Source organism: Chinchilla lanigera, unplaced genomic scaffold (genome assembly GCF_000276665.1).
Source record: "Chinchilla lanigera isolate Chin_1 unplaced genomic scaffold, ChiLan1.0 scaffold00106, whole genome shotgun sequence".
NCBI lineage: Eukaryota > Metazoa > Chordata > Mammalia > Rodentia > Chinchillidae > Chinchilla > Chinchilla lanigera.
The window spans coordinates 6,292,866-6,313,304 of NW_004955507.1; the positions used below are offsets into that span (position 1 = coordinate 6,292,866).

General features: G+C 40.3%; 1 protein-coding gene across 1 annotated transcript; it reads right to left on the bottom strand.

Annotated features, from left to right (window-relative positions):
• Positions 1-296: 296 nt before the first annotated feature.
• Positions 297-10,390, bottom strand: LOC102026028 (cytochrome P450 2E1). The gene is made up of 9 exons (XM_005407704.2): positions 10,175-10,390; positions 9,207-9,366; positions 7,094-7,243; positions 6,547-6,707; positions 5,978-6,154; positions 5,068-5,212; positions 2,895-3,082; positions 2,264-2,405; positions 297-1,299 (listed from the first exon to the last, which is right to left on the bottom strand). The coding sequence occupies exons 1-9, from the start codon at positions 10,349-10,351 to the stop codon at positions 1,115-1,117; spliced, it is 1,485 nt and encodes a 494-aa protein (XP_005407761.1). The 5' UTR covers positions 10,352-10,390; the 3' UTR covers positions 297-1,114.
• Positions 10,391-20,439: the final 10,049 nt, after the last annotated feature.

A 20,439-nucleotide genomic window follows, 5' to 3' on the forward strand; every position in this document is an offset into this window, starting at 1 on the left:
GGTGCTTCCAGTGGGGCCATTTGTCCTTCTATCTGTCAATATGTCTGTCAACTTTGGTTTTTAAGTAGTAGCTCAAAGTAGGTGAGCTAGAAGGTGGATTCAGCAGAACAATGGCCCACAAAGATGCCCAAATCCAAATCTCAAGAAACTTTAAGTATACATGATAAAAAGAACTTTGAACATATGATTAAATTCAGAATCTTTAGATGGGCAGATTAGTCCGGATTGTGAGGGGGCTCAATGGCATTCTTATGAGATGGAGGCAGGAAGGTAACAGACAAAGAGAGATTGGAAGATTTTGAGCTTCTGGCTTGAAACATCACACATTTTATTGAGAAACATTTATACAGAATGCACAGTGTTCTGGGCAGTACGTGTAGTGGGAAGGGGCTGCTGTCATCTCTATAGGACAAAGGAGAAAATGAGTCACAGTGGTACACATAGTAAGGGCTCACTGGCACATGTGAGCCAAGGGGGATAGGGTTCTTTGTATTAAATTCTCTTCCATTTCACTATATTGACATTTAATCCACTGAAATTTTGTGTTTTGTTAATTTTTTTTCATCCCACCCAAGAACATTTCTATGCATAAAATTTTTTTCCAGATACAATGTCACATTTTAATATTAAGAGATAATAATAGATGTGTTGACTTGCTATATACATATTTTACCATAAGATAAATACCATAAGACTGATGCTCATAGTGACACCAAGAAACAACTTTACATCCTAAGGCAAGATGGGAATGGAACTGCTTTTGACCTGGCTAATAAATCCTACCGTATCTATAGTACTCTCACTCCTTTTTATCTGTCCTTTGTAGATACTGACTGTGATGAGTAAACATTCCTACTTCTTCAGAAGAGCACAGCTGAATTCACAGTGAGATTCTTAATTACCATTGTTTTCCAGGCTTATATACAGCCTTGAACAGACTCACAGTTTAATTAGTTTAATAAATCTTCGAATTTTACTTCAAGTTGTCTGAAGATTGACTCTAGAAAGCCTGTCTGCTGGTCCTCACTGACTGGGGAGCATCTTTCTGGGCCCTGGGAGGCTGTCACAGGCTGCACTCAGGAGACAGGTGTTTCCCAATGTGTTTTCCTTACACTTATGAGCGGGGAATGACGCAGAGTTTGTAGTGTGGTGGAACGCAGCCAAAGCCAATTGTGATAGGTTTAAGATCGATATCCTTTGGCTCAACGAGAGACTTCAGATTAAAATTCTGTAGAATGGCAGTCAAAAGCAGAAACAATTCCATGCGGGCCAGGCCTTCTCCAACACACACCCGTTTTCCTAGAAGTACAACAGCATTGATGAGACAAAGGCTCAGAGACACAAGATTCTTAACAGTGAGAGGAGGCTGTGGGGAAACTCTGTCCTAAAGCAGGATTTACTCTCCTTTTCTACTGAAGGAAACGTAAAACATATTAAGGAACAAGAATATTGATGACATCAGTTGATTCAGAGACCAGCTCTTATATGACATCAATTATCCTGAACTCAGGTGCAAAAACTCATAAGGAAGGAAAATGGTCTCTGCCCAGTGAAGAGTATGCCACACAATGCCCTACAGGCAGGAAGTAGGGCCAGGTTAGCAGTCAAAGCATGAAAGGTGGGTATTTTACCAAGCTGCCTGTAGGATCTTCCTTCACCAAGACCTGAGGTAAGGCCCTGGGAAGGGGCCAAGGGCTTCAGAAGGCCACTGAGTCACATCCCAGGATAGCTTCGATGCTTCCTATGATGAGTTCAGGTGACCGAAGGTCAGAGTCTGTTTAGTAACTCTTGTTTAAAATTATGGATAATTAGGTAATATAGTGCTTGTTTGTTTTTGCAGTACTGAGGATTGAGCTTAGTGCCTGACTCCCTTTTTTAAATTTTTATTTTGAGACAGGGTCTTGTTTACTAAGTTGCACAGGGTAGCTTTGATCTTGCAATCATCCTGCCTCAGCTTCCTCCAGTAACATAGTTTTGAGAGACTTTCCCTAAACTCTGTTAAAGTAGAAACAGAGTTTAACAATGAAGGAGACAAAAAGTCCCTTTGAAAAAGTAATACATCTACACCTCATCTTCCAGATGCCTGGAAAAATGTCACTAAACTTCTCTGAATAAGCAGGAGCACACTTGGATCATATTTTAAATAGAAATGAGGAATGTGATGGCTCTAGGAGGTTGATCCATGCCAGATGATGCATGGAGTAGAGATGAGGAGTGAAGGAGAAATTACCTAGGCAAAGTGCTGTGTCTGAACTCTGCTTACCTGCAGAAAATGCCTTGAAGTAGTCACTGTACTTGAACTTGCCATTTTCATTTAGAAAGTGCTCTGGTTTGAACTGCTCTGGATCTGGGAATTCTTGGCTGTCATACAACAGGGAGTCCAGAGTCGGAATGACAACTGTGCCCTGGGGGAAGAATAGGTGTTTCCATCAGTCAAGTTAACAAAGCAGTCTTTCACCTGGGGACCCTAGTGAAGAAGGCTGTTTGAATTTTATGTTACCCAAGGTAGTATCTTTCCAGTTGGGAAAGTTGTTTACTTAAGGACTAAATATAAAGCAATCTGAGGTCAGGTCTAAATGAAACAAAAACCTTACACTTTTCACAGGGTGGACCCCAGGGTTAGTTGCTGCAGCTGTTTGTTCCTGGTTTTGGAATTTACCAGACATCCCAGGTGCCAATCCTAAGTGCCTTCCCAGAGTTCCTCAATTTGTTTGGTCCTAGGTCCATGCTAGGACTGCTGGGGAAGCAGTACTCTGCAGGGTGGGGAGCTGCCATAGCCTAGTCATCTAACCACACCTGACAAAGAGAGGAGCCTATCACCTATCTTTCTCCTGGCAGATGAAATTATAGGCTGACAGGATGGTGCTCATGCTGCATTCCAGCTCATGTCTGACCTTGGGGATGAGGTATCCTCGGAACATGGTGTCTTGGGTTGCTTCATGGGGCAGGTTGGAGGGCACAAGGTTGATGAATCGCTGAATCTCATGTACTACAGCATCCATGTAGGGCATCTCTAGCCTGTCCTTGATAGCTGGGATGCGTGTTGGCCCAATAACCCTGTCAATTTCTTCATGAAGTTTTTCTGCCAAGATAAGTGAAATCAACATGGAAGGCTGACTCCAGACTAGATATTCACCTATCATTCGCCCATCTATCTAATTATCCCTCCATCTCTCCACCTACACCTATGCATCTGCTCGCCTATATACCCATCTGCTACTTACCTGTTTGCCTACCCACCCATTTATCTAACCATCCACCCCTCCATCCAACCATCCATCCATCTTCACATCTATCTAATCACTTTTCCATCATTTCATCAAACTTACCCAGAAGCTGTTTATGGAGCATACTAAGCAGTGCTTAAAATACCTCAGGTCCTTTGAATTATTGGGTAAATTACCAACAATTGTTAATAAGAGCTAAATTCTATGAGATTATTTATAGTCTACAGAAAGTTTGGTATCTATTATCTTAGCTGCTGATGGTTTATCCAGTTTTCTTCATGTCAGGAGGTGAGAATAAAAAAAGGGTCTTGAAAATATTTTCTTGGAGAGAAATCTTTGCATTAATGATTACCCTAGACTGGTTTATTATATATTTCTAAAAAGTATGAAGGGAATTGATAGAATGGAATTAGACATGCACAGTCTACTTCCAGTCTCAAAATCAAACCTTTTTATGACAGAAATAACTGTATCTTTTGGTGAGTTTCTTAACTTGTAATTGATATTTCCTATGGAACTTTATAATCTGTTGAGTGACAAAAGCTAACTGCAAAAAAGGTATGCATAGCATGATACCCAGGTAAAATATTAAAGCATATAGAACAATAATATGTGTCATATATTGTAATTTAGTTAATAGTAAATGTACATAGTCGCACATGGGGGTGACATACAGTAATACTGAAACATGGCCATTTCAACAAAAGGAGAGGCAGGAAGGCATGAAGCTATGAGACTTTAGCTGATTCTGTAACATGGTTTCCTCTTGAGAGTTCTGAAGTAAATATTGCAAAACATTAATTCGTGCTAAATTTGGCAGTGTATATATGTTTACTCTATCTTTGTTTATATTTGGTTTCTCATAATTATTCATTAAAAGATTTTTGAGTCCATGGTTCTCCTAGTACAATGTGGTCGAAAGCTTTTACACTTGTTGCAAATCTATACAATGTACTTGGGCATTGTCCTTGGACTTGAAATTCACCATTCACGTTTCTGTGTAATGGAAAAAACAAAGGCTTCATATCTTACGTCAACTTTCAAGAACTGAAAAGCTTGAAGACACTGCATACTGAAGGGTGACCATCATGCCCAGAACTTAGGGAGAGCCATGTTCTTATCAGCAATGGGGATGGTTCTGGTGGTGTGCTCTGGGGAGCAGCTGCCCTGCTCTGTGGCCAGGCCAGTGAGTGGCAGGGGTTCCAGGGCTCACTCTTTCCCTCTGAAGTTTGGTTACATTGCTCTCTTTACATTTGAGAGTTCTCATGTTGCAACTACATGGCGCAGGTGAGGACCTGACACTCTGCACACCAGGACCAGACCGCCATGGCGCCTCCAGACACTGAATTTTACCTGCCAAGATGCTTCTGGTAGCCCTGTTGAGGGAGTAAAGTGGCTCCAGAGCAACAGGTTGTTTTTCCTTGGGTTCCCTGTTTAATCTCTGTGGGGAAAGATACCCCAGGAAGTTCCCCAACTTTTCCCCTGACTGTCACTACCCTAGATGGCTATCTTCCTCACAGGCAACTGGAATATTACTTTCACTAACATAAATAAGTTACTTAGAGAGCAGAATGTAGACCCACTGCCTCTCTCCACTTCAGCGTGGGCAATCCTTTTCTGTACCTACCCAGTGGCAGTGGGGGGTATGGGTTGGCTGCTGCTCAAGGCTATCAGATGCCTTGCACTTACAAGGACATCTGCCCTCAAAACAATTTATTCAGCAATCCCATAGCGCCCAAGGTTAATGAGCATCTGTAGACTGCAGCCCAACATGCACAAGGCTGGCCATGTGGTGAGACTCAACTGTGCTGCCTTGGAATCTTGCTTATCATTTATGTACCTTCAACTTCTGGGTACTTCATGAGAATCAGAAGGCCATATCTCAGAGTGGTGCTGGTAGTCTCCGTTCCCGCAAAGAACAAGTCGGCCAAGGTGACAGAAATATTTTCCATTGTGTACATAGGAGGCTTTTCTCTGTGTTTTTCCTTCAAAGTTGGAGACAGACAGGGACTTGGTGAGAAGATATCTTTGGATGGCTGAAAAGGGGACACCTGCTGCCTTTCATGAGGTAGGAGCTAAGGTATAAGAGACAGTGCAACCGGGACGCATGCATCTCCACCTCACACTTGGGAAAACAGGCTCCCAGAAAACAGGCTGGGGGAAAGCAGAGATCCTTATCCAGATCACCAGACTCTGCCTTTGCCAACAGTGCCCTGAAGCTGATGCCTTTGGGCAGAGGGCCAAGGAGAGGCAAGAAGGGACTAAACTGATGGCTGGGTTCTCAGACAGTCTAGGAAGCTATCCAGGGGAAAGCAGCATGGAGTTCACATCTTGTTTTCAGGCCATAGGAAAAGGAAAGGAGTAGAGGCCCCACGAATGTAAGAGGAAAGATCCAATGGAGGCAGATGGGGATGGGGAGCATTGGGAATGCCTGGAAACCAGGCATAATTGGGGATTAAGTATAAACAAGGCACGGTGAGGGCTTCTCAGAGAAGATATGATTATCAAAGGGTTACAGCCCAGCCTGGCCTGAAGGGAGCTGAAATGAGAGGTCTATGGTCAGCCCACTCATCCTTGTGCCTCCATGTGTGAAGAATGCAGTTAAGTGATCATGTTTAAGCCTAGTATGTTTGTATAAGACTACAGTAGGTAGTCTGAACACCAGCCAGTGGATCATCACATCAGTACGAGAAGTGTGTGCACCCTACTGCGTCCCAGCAAGCCCATCTCATATGGTGGATTGTGGGTACCTTCTCCATTTCTATGAGCAGGCAGTCAGTGACATCCCGGGGGCAGCTGGGGTCCAGTGACTGAAGATGTTCCTTAGCTCTTTCTAATGCATAAACTTTTATTTCAGATGCATTTTTCATTATTTTTCTATGGCTTCCAGGCATGTAGCGTAGGTAGTTTGAAAAATTATTGTAAAGCTGAAGAGAGAAAGAATTATATTATTATTTTTTTCTGGATGCAGCATAATTTTTGTGTGCTAAAGTAATAACTCTCAAATTTGAATTTATTACTGCCATTATTGAATTATTTAGAATATTTGGGGCCAACACTATGTTCTGGAGGCAATTCTTGGAGGCAATGTACTCTCAGTGGTGAAAATATGCACACATGGGTTGATATATTTGTTGAGGTTAGAAGATGAGGGCCCCACAGATGCCTTTCAGAGCTACCTAGTCAAACACCCTCCGAGATGCTCCTGACCTCAGGCTTTTGTAGGCCAGTCTATTACATACAACCAAATTTTCCTTCTCTTTCATCTAATGTAAACTATTCAGTTGAAGATTAATGGATAGGAAGGAAAGGCTTTCACCTGTAGCCAGGGAGTACTGAGTAGGTAAAAGTTCTCATTGAACAAGCTCATGAGCCTCAGAATTGTCTTGTCCTTGTAGTCAAAACGCCTGTGGAAGAGGATGTCAGAAATGACATTGCAGGGAGCACAGCCGAGGAGAAAGGTCGGGTCAAAAGGCCGGCCTGCAAAACAGGTAAAATGTCAGCGTCCATGTGGGGGTGAGGAGTGTGAACATGGTCCCCAAAACTTTCCCCGTCCACAACTCAGTCTCCCGTACATCTCTGTCAATGCCCATGGGAACATACCTTAAAAATTTAACAAGCACAAGAGCACATATTTTGACCACTTTAGGTGTTCTTTGCTTTTCAGCGCTATCTAGGGCACAGCAATCACACCTGCCCACTCTTGCTCGCCTCAGAAGTATAACTGGAAACTCACGTCAGGAAGACCAACACGATCACCCCCTGCCAAGGATCCCTTTAGCTACCAGCTGTTTCCAGGTTGCTGAGTGCAGTCTGGGGGACTGGCCAGGACTCCCCGCCCCTGCCATCTGCTGGAAGATACATACCCTGGGTGTTCCTGAGCTCCTGCACCAGGAACTGGGCCTCCCTCTGGATCCGTGCCTCGTTGCCCTGTTTTCCCATCCCGTAGTCTCGGAGTATGCTCAGGGAGAACCGCCGGACATCCTTCCAGGTGGGTCCGTTATTGAAAATAATTCCTATGGAAGAGGTTCTAGCAGAGGTTACTTCAAATGCCCAATTCTTGGAGAAATGGGGCTAGAGGGAGGAGTGGCATGACAAGGCTCTGGGGGCAGTGGGCTGGGCATGCAGAAGCACGAGAGGGAGGAGGGGATGTGCCATGCTACTCTGGCACATTTAATCCCTGCTGGATGCTTTCTTCATGCTCCAGTTTATTGTCTTTGGTTTTCCACTTCTCCCTGAACTTATCCATGTCAAATAAAACTTCAGGTGGCCACTCCAAGAAAGAATTCTCACCTCCTTCCTGAATATTGACAAAATTCTTGGGCAGCCTTTCTGTTTTCATGGGTTTTAACTCCCATACTACCAACATCACAGCTCAGCTTTCTGGCTTCACAGCAATGGGTTGACCGAGATCCAAGGACCACAGCACTTCCCATTGCAGGGAAAGAAATTGCTCAAAAGAAGAAACAACTGGAATAAGGATAGCTGGGATAACTGTACTGTCTGATGTCTACTGGTTTATTGAAAAGAACAGTTAATGATTTATTTATTTTTTGACCAATTTTGCATGCTTATATAGCTGGTAATCTGAACAACTAACTTGAAGACAATAATATGCAATATAACAACTATTGTTGAATTCCTATCCTCTTATTTGGTGAAACTCTGTGTCACCGATAATTTTTTTGTTTTTATTTTTTCTTCTCTTTAATGATTTGATTAACCTTGCATTCTTATATCTGGTAATCTGACCAAGTTCAATAAAGATAAAAATATGTCCTACAACGACCACTGTTAATCACTATCATTCTGTTCTGAAACCCTGTATCATTTTTATTGTTTTTGCTTTGTTTTTGTTTTGTCTATATAGTTGGTATTTTGCTATTCTTTTTTTTTTAAAAAAATTCTCTTTAAAATAAAAAAATGTTGCATCCCTATCACAGTCAATCCTATGAACATTTTTTGTTCTTTTCAAGATATGAACCTTTGTCACCAACTCATCTCTGTGAAGACCTTTAATCCCCTGGGGACCAGCTCACCCTGCCCAGTCTCAGCCAGCTCCTACCCAGCAGAGGCTTTGGAGTCCCAGAGTCTCCTGCCTTTATCCTTCTACCCTCTACTCTCCTTCTCTTACTCTATCCTGGACCATGTCAGAGGTATAAAAATAGGACTTTGGGGCACCTAAGCAGAGGCAGCAAAGACCCCTTGAGCCTAACCTGTGGAGAGGCAAATCCTGGCCACTCTCCTGCTGCCTTCAAAATAAGTGCCTTCAAAATAAGTGCCTTGGACCCATAAGATAAAGGCCCCAAATCAGAACTGTGCTCTTTACAATGGGACCCCATCTTATAGAATCTTCTTCCAACAACTTCTGAGGTAATAACAAGGGCTGAGATAGTTAATTTTGCTTTTACTGAGCTAGCACAGTAAAACAAATCTCAGGGCTGGAGAGAGAAGGTCAAATGCCACTGCGTATAAGATGACAGGACCTCAGAGAGAGACTGGGAAGACGTTCAGGAAAATCAAGAGGCAGAGCATACACTGTGAGGTCATCAATTTAAAATCCCACATAATAGTGCCCAGCAGGCTTGGGTACCAAACGGTAGGTGGAGAGACCTGGGTCGATGGAACAATTTACACTACAGAGCAGTTGAAACTATGAGTGGAAAGAATCCCAGCAAGTGCAGAACTGGAGGCAGGATTCTCAGAGAGGGCCGGCTCAGGCTCTACCTTTCTGTAGTCAACTTGGGTGCCTGGAGTCCCAACCATTTGAATACACTGTACTACTCACAGCAGCTTTCACCCATGCACAAACTATCTAGCACCAGTTTTCTGAAGTGTGTTTGAAGTGCCTTTTGGGCCTTTATTGTCATTCTATGGCTGTCACTATTATTGTTAGGTTAGGATTTGGCTGGTTGGCTGGTGCGCAGCCATTATTGTCCCCATGGGCATCCCCTACTCACGACCAGAAAGCAGGCTCACCTTTGTCCTTGTATTCTTGGAACACGGGGATTTCGCCTCGGCCAGAGAATTCATTCTTGTGGGTCAGCAGCACTTCCTTCACCGCCTTGTAGCCATGTAGGATCACTGTGCGCCGTGAGCCCAGGTACAGTGTGAACACAGGCCCATAGCGCTTGGCCAGCTGTGGGGACCACCACATAGAGTGGGTGAAAACATGCAGAGAAAGTGCCCTGCTCTAGACTGCTCCTCCCCACCGCTGTTAAAGTTACTGTTGTCCATCAGGAAATTAGATTTAGGGAAAAGTCATCTTTGTCCAGCTTAATGTAGGAAGACCCTCCAGTCTGAACGTCAGCACCAGGAATTTTGCCTTTTTGAGCTCCTTCCCTGTAGCTGCTGCTTCAGTGCCTGCACCCATGACCCTACTGTTGCTTCCAAAATCGAGGATCTGGACCCCATGGTGTTGCCTGTTGACCTGTGCCCTGTGCCCCCTCTGCAGTGTAAAATGACACTTCCTAATACACACACCAAGAACCAGCTCTGTGCCTGGTGACACTGTGACCTTGGTTAGCTCACACAATACTCACAGCGGTTGCAGGAGGCAAGTGTTGGTATTCAATGAAACACAAGTTGGTCCAACATTTCACTCTTCAGCCTGTTTTTTGGTATCACACAGGCTGACACTAGCCAGTCATATGCATTGCTGGCATCAGAGCTGGCCCCTGACAACTTGGCCACACCAGTTTCCCCATAAACATGACAAGTACATGGGACCTCCTGTGTCTATGAGGCCAAAGTCCTTCCTGAGTGCTCTGGGCCTACTGTCTATCAGTAGGTAAGTCTTCTGGACATCACACCTTACCAGGTATTATTATTCAGTTAAGTCATAACAGGCTGGTATTAGATAGCAATAATTTGGCAATGAATTGAATACACATGTATTAGATATAATTCCTAACTTATTTTTCCTAAAATTAAAATACTTCTCTTACCCTGGTGAAGGACTTCGGAATATCCTTGATATCCAACTGTAAAAGATTCCCAATAATAGGAAGTGGGAAAGGTCCAGGGGGTAGATTCCAGCTGCTGTAGAGTTGCTTCCAGATGGATATAAGCAGGAGGGTGACCACCCACACCAACAGGGCGATGGTGATGCCAAGTGCACCCATGGCTTCTCTGGGATTTTACCCCTGACTTATGGGATTGATCTATGGAAAGGCAAAGCTTTTATAATGCATCTTTGAGAGGAGGGTAACCTACCAACCAATGCCACCTTACCTCTCGCTTGGCCAAGTATTTGTTTGTTATTAGCTATCTTGGCTATTATTTCAAAGAAATCCCTGCATCAGCTGTCCTTAGAAGTTTCATACAGTGACCTGACAAATATAAGGCTGTGTTCTGTCAATACCGTGGTTGCTGGCATCTGTCACAGTGCCAGTAAACACATCCAGGACACTAATTCTCCAAATAAAATGAGAAGGTTTCCTTGTTTTAAATCCCTAGGCCAGTCCAGGGGATGGGGAACTGTCTTCCTCCTTGATAAGAGTTGAATGGTGTGGAATATTCAGATTAATGTTTGCATGAGTTTGTTTGGGTAGGATTTATGTAAGAGCACACCAATTATGCATTGGCCATTTCAGGAAAGGACCAGCTCCAGCAAGCAAATGTCTCTTAATTTCTGATCAAGAGATTTGTCTAATCAGCCCCAATACCCTACCACTACACTAGTCACTAGTTGAAAACTATTGAGGGCAGAGGTGGAAATTCAACTTCTGAATCTCATTCTACTTTGTCAAAATAACTGGTCAATTTAGTGGAAGAAATAAAAAAAGCAAGAATTTTATCAGTTTTGAGAAATTTAATCTCTGATTATTTTTAAAGAGGTATATTTTATTGTAGAAAATTTGGTAGAAATTATTCTTCAGAATCATTTTGTCAAATTCTAAAAAAAATAGATTAGGGGTTTTTATTGAATTTGCCTTATTTCAGTGAGTTAAATTTAAAAGAATTTGCATTTTTCAAATAAAACTTTGTTTATCCAAAAGCACAGTAGAATTCTACATCTCTTTGGATCTTGTGTGCACTAATTATTTCCTTCATACAGTCTCATATCTACTTTTCAATTACTGCCTCTAGGTATATTGTGAACCATGTGTGTGTGCATGATCACGTGTATATGAATATGTGTAGCATGAGGAGACTTTTTCTGTCTTCTAATGAGTAACATATGGAAGATCTTTGTATATTGTAATTTTATAATTTTATATTGGTTATATATCTTTGTGTACAACAGAAAATGTGATGAAAAATGAGGAAAATAAAAAACACAATGCATTCAAATCATTTATATATCTGGGTTATGGTCTTTTATCCTTTTATTTACATAAGAGCAAGACTTTACACCATACACTGCATTCTATTCAGTTTTCCTCTGAATAATCTCTTATCGACATGGATAAGTCATTGTTCTGCTTTTAAAACCACAGCTATGGTGCTGGTGTCTGCTTGTTAACTCTCCTGACTATGGAGAAATGCTACCTTCTGGCAGGAGCTTCCGGACCTTTCTTGCCTTTGAGGTATGACTTGGTGATATCTGCTGCCTTGCTTCTGGGTAGGGTCATTATGTCCCCTCAGGCCAGTGTCAGGTGAGCTCCACCCTGAGGGAGAAGACTGAGCTGTCTTGATCACTCTACCCTATTCTATTCCAGGCCCAAACAATCCCACTCAGGGCAGATGCTCATGAAGGTCCACAAGTTCCCTTGCTCATTGGTCTCTCCTGGTGCCAGAGGGACAGAGTTAGATCTCTTCAGACAGGAAGTCAAGGTGGGGTGAGGACAGGAAGCAGCCAGGTGTGAAAAATAGAGCAGGCCTCTGGCTCCCATTGACTGAGAACAGCCACACTCCACATCTTACTTGAACATGTATATCCCAGAGAATCTGAGGCTGCAGATGTAGCCAGAGCAAGGTCCCACTACTCTGAATCTTTTGGCTAGAATGCTGTTGAGTGCTCAATTAACATAAAGTTCTCTATATAGGAATAAATGCTTTGAAAAAAACAGATGTTCTGTGGACATTTTAGAAGCAAAGAATTTTATTTGTTTAACTTCTTATTCAATTGATTGGGCCCTTTAGGACAAGTTTCGTCTGGACTCTGAGATCTTGAAAGAACTTATTAGTAAAACAATATAGACAGAGTTCACTGGAGTTAAAGTATTATTTAAAAAGATAATTTTAATTGAGAAATTAAAACACCTACTTTTAGAATATACAAATAATGCAGAAGTGGATGAAACAAAAGTAAAAGTTTGTAAGCCCATCCCACAGAGGGGTAGCTTCCATATTTTAAGCCCCACTAAGAAAAAAAAAACATACTGTCAATTCTCTTTTTATCTTTTCTAATTTATATTTTACACCTACTAAACTATTTCTTTTGAACTTAGTTTAATTCTATGTATCATGTACACTCGAATTGGTATCCAGTGTCCTTTATTTTGGCTCAAAAAACTCTTTTCAATATTTCTCATAAGACAGGCCTCCCCATGACATTCTCTCGGTTCATTTATTTGAGAGTTTCTTCATTTTGCTTTCTTTTTTGAAGAGTATTTTTTTTCTAGATACAGAGGTTCTTTCAGCACTATGAACTGTTGCTTGCACCTTCTGCCCCTGCAGTCCTGATGGAGATCTATCTGCTGCTGTGTGTAGAGAGTGTGGCTTGTTGTGATGGCTTTGCTCTTCTGTCTTCCAGTTTCCTTCCATCTTTGTTGTCAGACAGTTTCACAACGACATGTCTGGATGAGGCTCTTCTTTAGTTTATCCTACTGGAAATTTGTTAAGGTTCTTTGATATCTAGAGAAATGTTTCTTATTCAATTTGGGGGATTCTCAGCATTATTTCTTCATGCTGCTTTTCTGTCCCATTCTCTTTTGTCCTCCTGGGGTTCTCATTATTTGTGCGTAGGTATTGAAGTCTCACAGGTCTCTGAGGGTGTCTTTCAACTTTTGTCTTTAGTTGACAATTTTGCTAGTATTCTCATATCCCTTTGGGAGGAAGAGATTCCAGAGGTTCTTTCTCTGCCATTCCAGACAGCATCTCTTGTCTGTCCTTTTCATCAGTAAAGTGAAAATTTCCCAAGAAACTTCCTGAAAATCTAAGATTTTTAAAATTATTGGTAAGAACACAACCCCTCCCATGTGCGAGAGAGGTTGGGGAGCCAGCAACTTTCCAAGACTTCAGCAGTATAAATAGTTTGTGACCCTTTTGGTCACTGGGGTCACAAGTATTTCCTGTTTATGTGGATTTAATTATTTGAAGATACTCTTTTCCTGGTTCATCTTTATTCATTGTAACATTTGAAGTATCTCTGTGATATTCTGTTCTTTCTAAGTGTCTTGTAAACATCCTATAGTTTTGACATAATTTGAAAGTTTTTCCCCTCAACAGGAGAATTATTAGTCATATTCATCATGTTTACTGGTAAAATTTACTGGTGTTTAATTTTCTTATATTCTGCTGAATTGATCATATTTTGTTTGTTCTTCTTTTTGTTTGATTCTGTGGAGTTCCAACATCTGATTATTACTCTGTTAGACGTTACCCTTCTATCTGAAAGTGCCTCTAGACTGATGTCCTTCATTAACTTCATTGACCAACAGTTTGCGACCTCAACAGAAAGAGACCTTTAGCATAGATTTCTTCTGTACTTTTCATGCAATATACCACTCTACCCCAACCCTTGAGAATTTTAGTTTCAGAATTCCTAGTTTTTAAATTGTGCAAGTATATTTCTTTTTATTTTCTAAATCAATTTTTGGCAGTGTAATTAAAGTTTATGTTTCCCTTATCAAAAGCTAGGACTATTCCCTATCAAAATAAGGATGATTCCCTGTCACTAATGTTTAGTTAATTAATTAAGCATTAATTAATTTTGTAAACATTAATTAAAGTATCCACTCTAATAGCTTCTTTGCCTGTTTCTTCTGTGTCCTTTTGTGTCATGTGGTTATCCTTGCTCCCAGGTGTGTGAAATCTTCTACAGATTTACTGGGGAGAGAAAAGACAGGCTACACCACCCTGGCTCTCTGGCCTCTTCCCATAGAGATAAGTCCTTGTTTAGTGGAAGATCACATGGCAGAAATATTTTCTGTCAGGCTTAATGCATACTCACATACACAAAAAGGAAGTATAAAATATCCCAGAAGTTCTCGAAGAGGATGCTCAGTGGCCATTAACCCTTAGGCCACAATGGGGAAAAGGTAGAAGTGTATTATTTTCTTGATGTCCACAAAGGCTACATAGTAAGAAAGGAGGGAAATAGTGATGGTGTTGAAAACACGCTCAGAATAGTTGATTGGAGAATTTTCTTCTGGAAATCTCTTGTTTTTATGGTAAAAGGCACAAGTACCACTCTTCATTAAAAATAATGACCTTGACAGAAGCCAAAAATCCTTTCCAAGTAAAACAAGTAGAGAACAGCAACATCATAGTGTCCAAAGGGCAAGCCAAGCCTAGGAACGGTTTTCCACATCAAAGGAGTGATGTTCTCTTATCTGTCATTTGACTGTTCCCCCTTCAAAACTGCTGTTTAAATTTCTATGTGCAAACAACACTGTTTTCCTAGGAGCGGAGGGTTAAGCCTGCTGGGTAGAGGAAGAGATTCCTGGGGCTCTTAGGGGCCTCAGCTCACCTAGAGCCTAAACGAGGTGCAATCATTTCAGTGTAGTGCTTGAGGGATACACGGATTTCCACCAGAGGGCGCCAATGCGGGCTCGAAAGGGAACTACGCACCAACGTGCTTGAAGTCTAATATTTTATTTCATGCATAGATACGGATTGTGAGGTAGTTCTCATGCAAGGAGTACTAATATCAACACCAAACACCCAATCCTAATCCAGAACTGACAATAACCCATTCCACCTGCATTTTCTAGCACACACCACAGCATCCCCCGTCTTGAAACTTTCATCCACTGTTACTGTTAGAAGGTATGATGTGAGATGTGGCTGCCTGTCATTGACTTCATGACTGCACTGATACAATTATAAAACACTTTATTTATCCACCAGCCTGCCAGACTATTCCTAAGATTTTGCAATTGGGAAGAACGTTGCCAGGAACACTTTGCTTGTGCTTGTTCCAAGGAGCACTGTGCTAGAACATCTGTGGGCCAGGCTGGATCTGGCAAACCGGTGCACAAGGCACCATGCCATTTCTCAGTATTTGAGGCCACCTGTGCCCTTATGGGGGGAAGTTCAAGTGTCTCTCCAGCACTTGGTATTCATACATTGCCTAACTTTTGTACATCTAGTGGCAATGAAGTGGTTGTGTTATATTTTACATTCCCTGATTATGAACAAAGAAAAGAACCTGTGATTTTTTTGTAGTCTGGTTGACAATTCTTGTTGAGTTTGTATGTTGCAATGATTTTTTCCCCTACTGTGTTTGTTTTCCTGTCTATTTTCCCCCTTTTTATACAGATATTCTCAAATTATAGAATTTTGGGGGGGTGGTTAAAGATTCCTCCTTAGTCTGGAAAGATTAGAAAGATAGCTGCCTATTTGCAAGTTTTATTTTTAATATTTATGTTTGAATCCATTTACAATGGATTTTTGTGATGATAAGGACTAAGGACAAAATATTTTTCCCATATTGATATGAGTGTCCTAAGTTCTAATTCCAGACCTCTAAATTCCTTTTGTACAGGTTAGGGTTTTTATACATGCAACAAATCAGAGGCCAATCTGTCTCTCTCTGGGCCACTGATACACCATTTTAATTAATAAAATTTTGTAAGGCTTGATATCTAATATCTACCTTCATTTTGATATGTAATACCTACCTAATCTTGACACATAATACCTACCTTCATGTTGATATCTAACAGGTATCTTCATTTTAATATCTAATACCTACCTAATCTTGATATCTAATACCTATCTTCATGTTTTTCCAAGAGTGCCTCGAACCAGGCTTCCTTGTTCTTCTATGCAATTTTTTTTTCCATTTTCATTGTCACTTTTTTCTTTGTGTTATTGTTGTATAGAGAGCCAAGACCATCAGATGGCACATCAATTGCTCTCCCTCTGCAGTGACAAGTACACAGATTACCCAATTTTTCAAAAGCCTCTTCCTCGTCTTGTGAGGGAATCTTCTACTTATTTCTTTAGATGAAAAGAGATCTTTGTGAGACTTGTTAATATCTACGTGTGTGTTTCCTCCAATTTAAAATGGAAACATTTAACAACTTTGAAAATAATAATATAAAAGAGGATGTTGTTTTGTTTGTTTTTGTGGTGCTGAGGAGCTGGCCCAGGGCCTCATAAATACTGCTCAACTGCAGCAAGTAACTTTGCTTAAATGAGATGCATTTTTTCATTGTCAGTCACCCATTTCTCCTCCTCCTTTGCCACACAGCCTAAATTCTGTGATTAGCTCTTAAATCTCTCCCTTAACCCTAAATTTACCTTCCTCTCCTAGCAAAGCTATCATTCTGTTTAAATGTGACCCTTAGCTATTGCACAAGGCCTTGCAGTAAGAGCAAGAAGAAGGTGAAGAGGAGCCTGAGAGCTCATTTCACTCAGAAGAGTCTGGCTGTGTCCTTTCCTGGAGCTACAATACTTGGCTGGGTTTTAGAGTGAGATAGGAAGAGAGGAGATGAGGCTGAATGCAAGGCTAGGATCATAAGCTTGAGGGCACCGCAAAGGAGGCCAGAACATTTTAATTGGAATGTTTAGTCATTTATATGTATCCCATACAAATTGGAAGAATCAGTTAAACTTCCTCAAAAACTGTTTTGGGAGTTTGATAGGCATTACATAGACTCTGTGAAATAAGTGTCTTTAAATATTGTATCCTGCTATCCATAGAATATAATCTACTTCTTGAAACCACATGTAGATTTTATAAATTTGTGCATATAAATGATATATATTTGTGTTGGAGTTATTCTTAAGTTACTGAGAATTTTTAAACAGAGATTTATGAGTTACATTTTCTGCCTATTTATTTTGGTGTCTAGTAGTATAAATGGATTTTGTTTGGTGATCCGAGAGGCAACCCTTTTGCTAAACTCTCTTATTTCTAATATTTTGTGGGTAGAATCTTTTGAGGCTTTTCAGTACACACTCTTGACATTTGTGACAAATACGAAGTTTGCCTCATCTTTTCCAATTCTTATTCCTGTGACTTCATTTTCTTGCTTTCTGGATGAGTAGAGCCTCAGCACACTAATGGTTCAATTTTTATTTTAATAAAAGTGTAATTTTTTAGCATTTCCATTTCAAAATGATGTCTGTTATAGGATTTGATAGATATCATTTAAGAAAGTTAAAGTTCCTTTTATTTATATTCTACAAAGAATTTCTTAATTTAGCAATTGATGCTGAATTGTATTAGAAGTTTCTATGCTTTTTTTGAAAGGATCACATCTTCTTTTTAACTTATTAATGTGGTAAATAGCATTTACATATTGTCTAATGTTAATCCAGTCTTAAAATTCTGAAAAAATCCAATATAGTTTCATCACTGTATCTCACTTACATATTGATGGATTTGTACCTAGAGGAAGGACCAGTCAGTAGCTGAATTTGGTTTGTTAACTGTTACATGTCTGTTTGGGATTTTTTCATCTATGTTTTATGAAATTAACCCACATGGCAATTTTCCTGGCTCAGCCTCCTGAGTGCTAGGATTACAGGTGTGTGCCACCATGCCCAGCTGGTGGTGGTAATCCTATAACTTGACTCTTTTTCAGAACTGTTTTGATTGTTCTAATTCTTTCCACATAAATTTTAGAATTAGCTTGTCAATATCTTATTTCAGGGATAGCGCTGGATTTATAGGTCAAACTGAGGGCAACTGATGTATTAACAAATATATTTTTCAATTTAGTATAGAAAATAGCATAGATTTCTGATTATTTAGGTTATCTGTGATTGGTGTTTGGTAATTGTTGGCATATGCATCCTGCATATATTGCATTAAATTAATATTTATTTGCTTAATTTTGTTGCTATGGTAAATTTTTTTTTAAATACTGGATTTTATTTTTAAATTTACTTTCAAATTGCAGTTGTTCATTGCTGGTATATAGTAATGCCATTGTTTCTGTGAGTAATTCAGTGGCATTTAGTACATGTGTTTCCCTACTTGTAGTTTCAAAATATTTTCATCATGCTAAATGCAATCTCATACCCACTAAGCAGTTTCTCTCCCTTTTTCTCCCTCCCAAGTCCTGGAAATCATCAAGTGATGTTCTGTCTCTAGGGATTTATCTGTTCTGGACATTTCATGTAAATGGGATCATATAGCTTCTATTAATTGAGCTTCAAGATGATTTAGTGCTTCCTGAGCTGTGCTAAGTTTATTGTTGGGCCATTTGAAGCCACTCTTCTTCTCCAGTAGTGTGTTCTGTTATTTCTATCATTTCCATTACATTCCTCTTACAGTTTTCATCTCTCCTAAAACAATCTATCTGATCTTGTATGTTGTCTGCCTTTATCATTAATATCTTTGGCATATTTAATGGGTTGTTTTAAATTCCCTGTCATGACTGCATCATGTCTGTCATGTCTGAGTCCACATCTAAGAATTGTTTTGTACTTTCAGACTGTTTTTTTCTTGCTTTGTGATACACCACAATGTGTCTTATGTTTATGGAAGAGCACAACTTTCATTCTTCTATGCCTTTAGTGTGAGAGTTTGTACTAATCTTATTAGGAGTTGGACTGAGTTTCAAGTTTGTTGTTTCTACATGAATATGCATCAGAGGCTTCTGGGTCTCCCAGTCATACTTGTGTTCATTTACCTGGCCGGCATTGGGTTTCTCTTTGCTCTTGAGAGAAAGACTTTGTCTTGGCAATTCTTCCGTTTATAGTCTACCAATATTTTTTGATATTTTATTTTTTTAAAGAGAAAATAAAACAAAATTTCAAAATAAGAAAATAGGTGGGTAAAAATAGTTAATACATTGCATATTGTTATCTTTAAATTAGTTACTCAGAGTACAAGATATTACAAATTAATTGTCCAAACAATACTACCACAAACATTTCTTTTCAATAAAGTAAGAGAAATTAGTAATATAACTATCTTAATTATCATATACATATATATATAAATTTTTTTCCTTTTCCTTTCCTTCTTTTCTCCATTCCCCCATCCCAGTTTCTCCCTCCTTTTGAAGTTTCTTCCAATTTTGGATCCTATTTATGCTTTCACCAGGCATAAATACCAGGGAGACAAAATAGTGTTTACACATGTGCATCTGGTTCACTTTACCTGTAAGTATGGTCTCAAGTTGCACCTATCCACCTATGAAAGTCTTCAGTTTATCCCCCTTTATGGCTGAGCAGCACTCCACTGTATAAAAAAGACCACATTCTTTATCCATTCCTCAGTTGAGGAGCATTTGGGCTGTCTCCAAGATCCTGCCACCACAAAATGTGCTGCTAGAAACATGGGTGCACACACATCATCTTGGTACAATGTTTCCAACTCTTCTGGGAAGACACCCAGAAGGGAAGTAGCTGAGTCAAATGGGACCTCCAATCCCAGTTCTTTGAGAAATCCCTGTACTGATATATACAGTGGCTATACCAGTCCACACCTCCACCAACACTGGGGAAGGGCTCCCCCCTCCCCAGATCTCCTCCTCCAGCATTGGCTGACCTACTGATAACAACCATTTTCTCTGAGGTGAGGCAGAATCCCAGTGCCATTCAAATCTGCATCTTTCAAACACCCAGTGATGTTGAACATTTCTCACATGTTTACCTGCTGCTTGCATCTCCTCACCCAAGGAGCATACACTCATCTCAGATGGCCATCTCCTGATCAGGCTTTTCACTCTCTTGGTGGTCTTTCTTTCTGTGCCAAAACTTTTTAATAAGATGAGATCCCAGTTCTTGATTCTTTGTGATAGTGCCTATGTGTCTGGAGTTTTATCCATAAAGTCTTTGCCTACACCAATATCTTCAAGAGTTTTACTTAGTCTATCTTAAAGCAGATTTAATGTTTCCATTTTAATATTTAGATATTTGATCCATTTGAATTTAGTTTAGTGCATGGTGAAAGATATGTGTCCAGTTTTAATCTTTGGTATGTGCAGAGCCAGTTCTTCCAGCACCATTTATTAAAGAAGCTATCTTTCTCCCAGTGAATGTGTTTAGCACTTTTGTCAAAGATAAAGTGGCTGAGTATGCCTGGAATTGTTTCTGCATCTTCTAATCTGTTCCATTGATTGTCAGGTCTATTGTGCCA

What these genes read in the sequence shown, in the direction of transcription:
- LOC102026028 (XM_005407704.2), bottom strand. Translation starts at nt 10,351, where the DNA reads ATGGGTGCACTTGGCATCACCATCGCCCTGTTGGTGTGGGTGGTCACC. An exon ending in TGCTCATAGAAATGGAGAAG is followed by an intron (nt 5,213 to 5,977) that starts GTACCCACAATC and finishes CCAACTTTGAAG; the next exon opens with GAAAAACACAGAGAAAAGCC. An exon ending in CTTCAAGGCATTTTCTGCAG is followed by an intron (nt 1,300 to 2,263) that starts GTAAGCAGAGTT and finishes TTGTACTTCTAG; the next exon opens with GAAAACGGGTGTGTGTTGGA.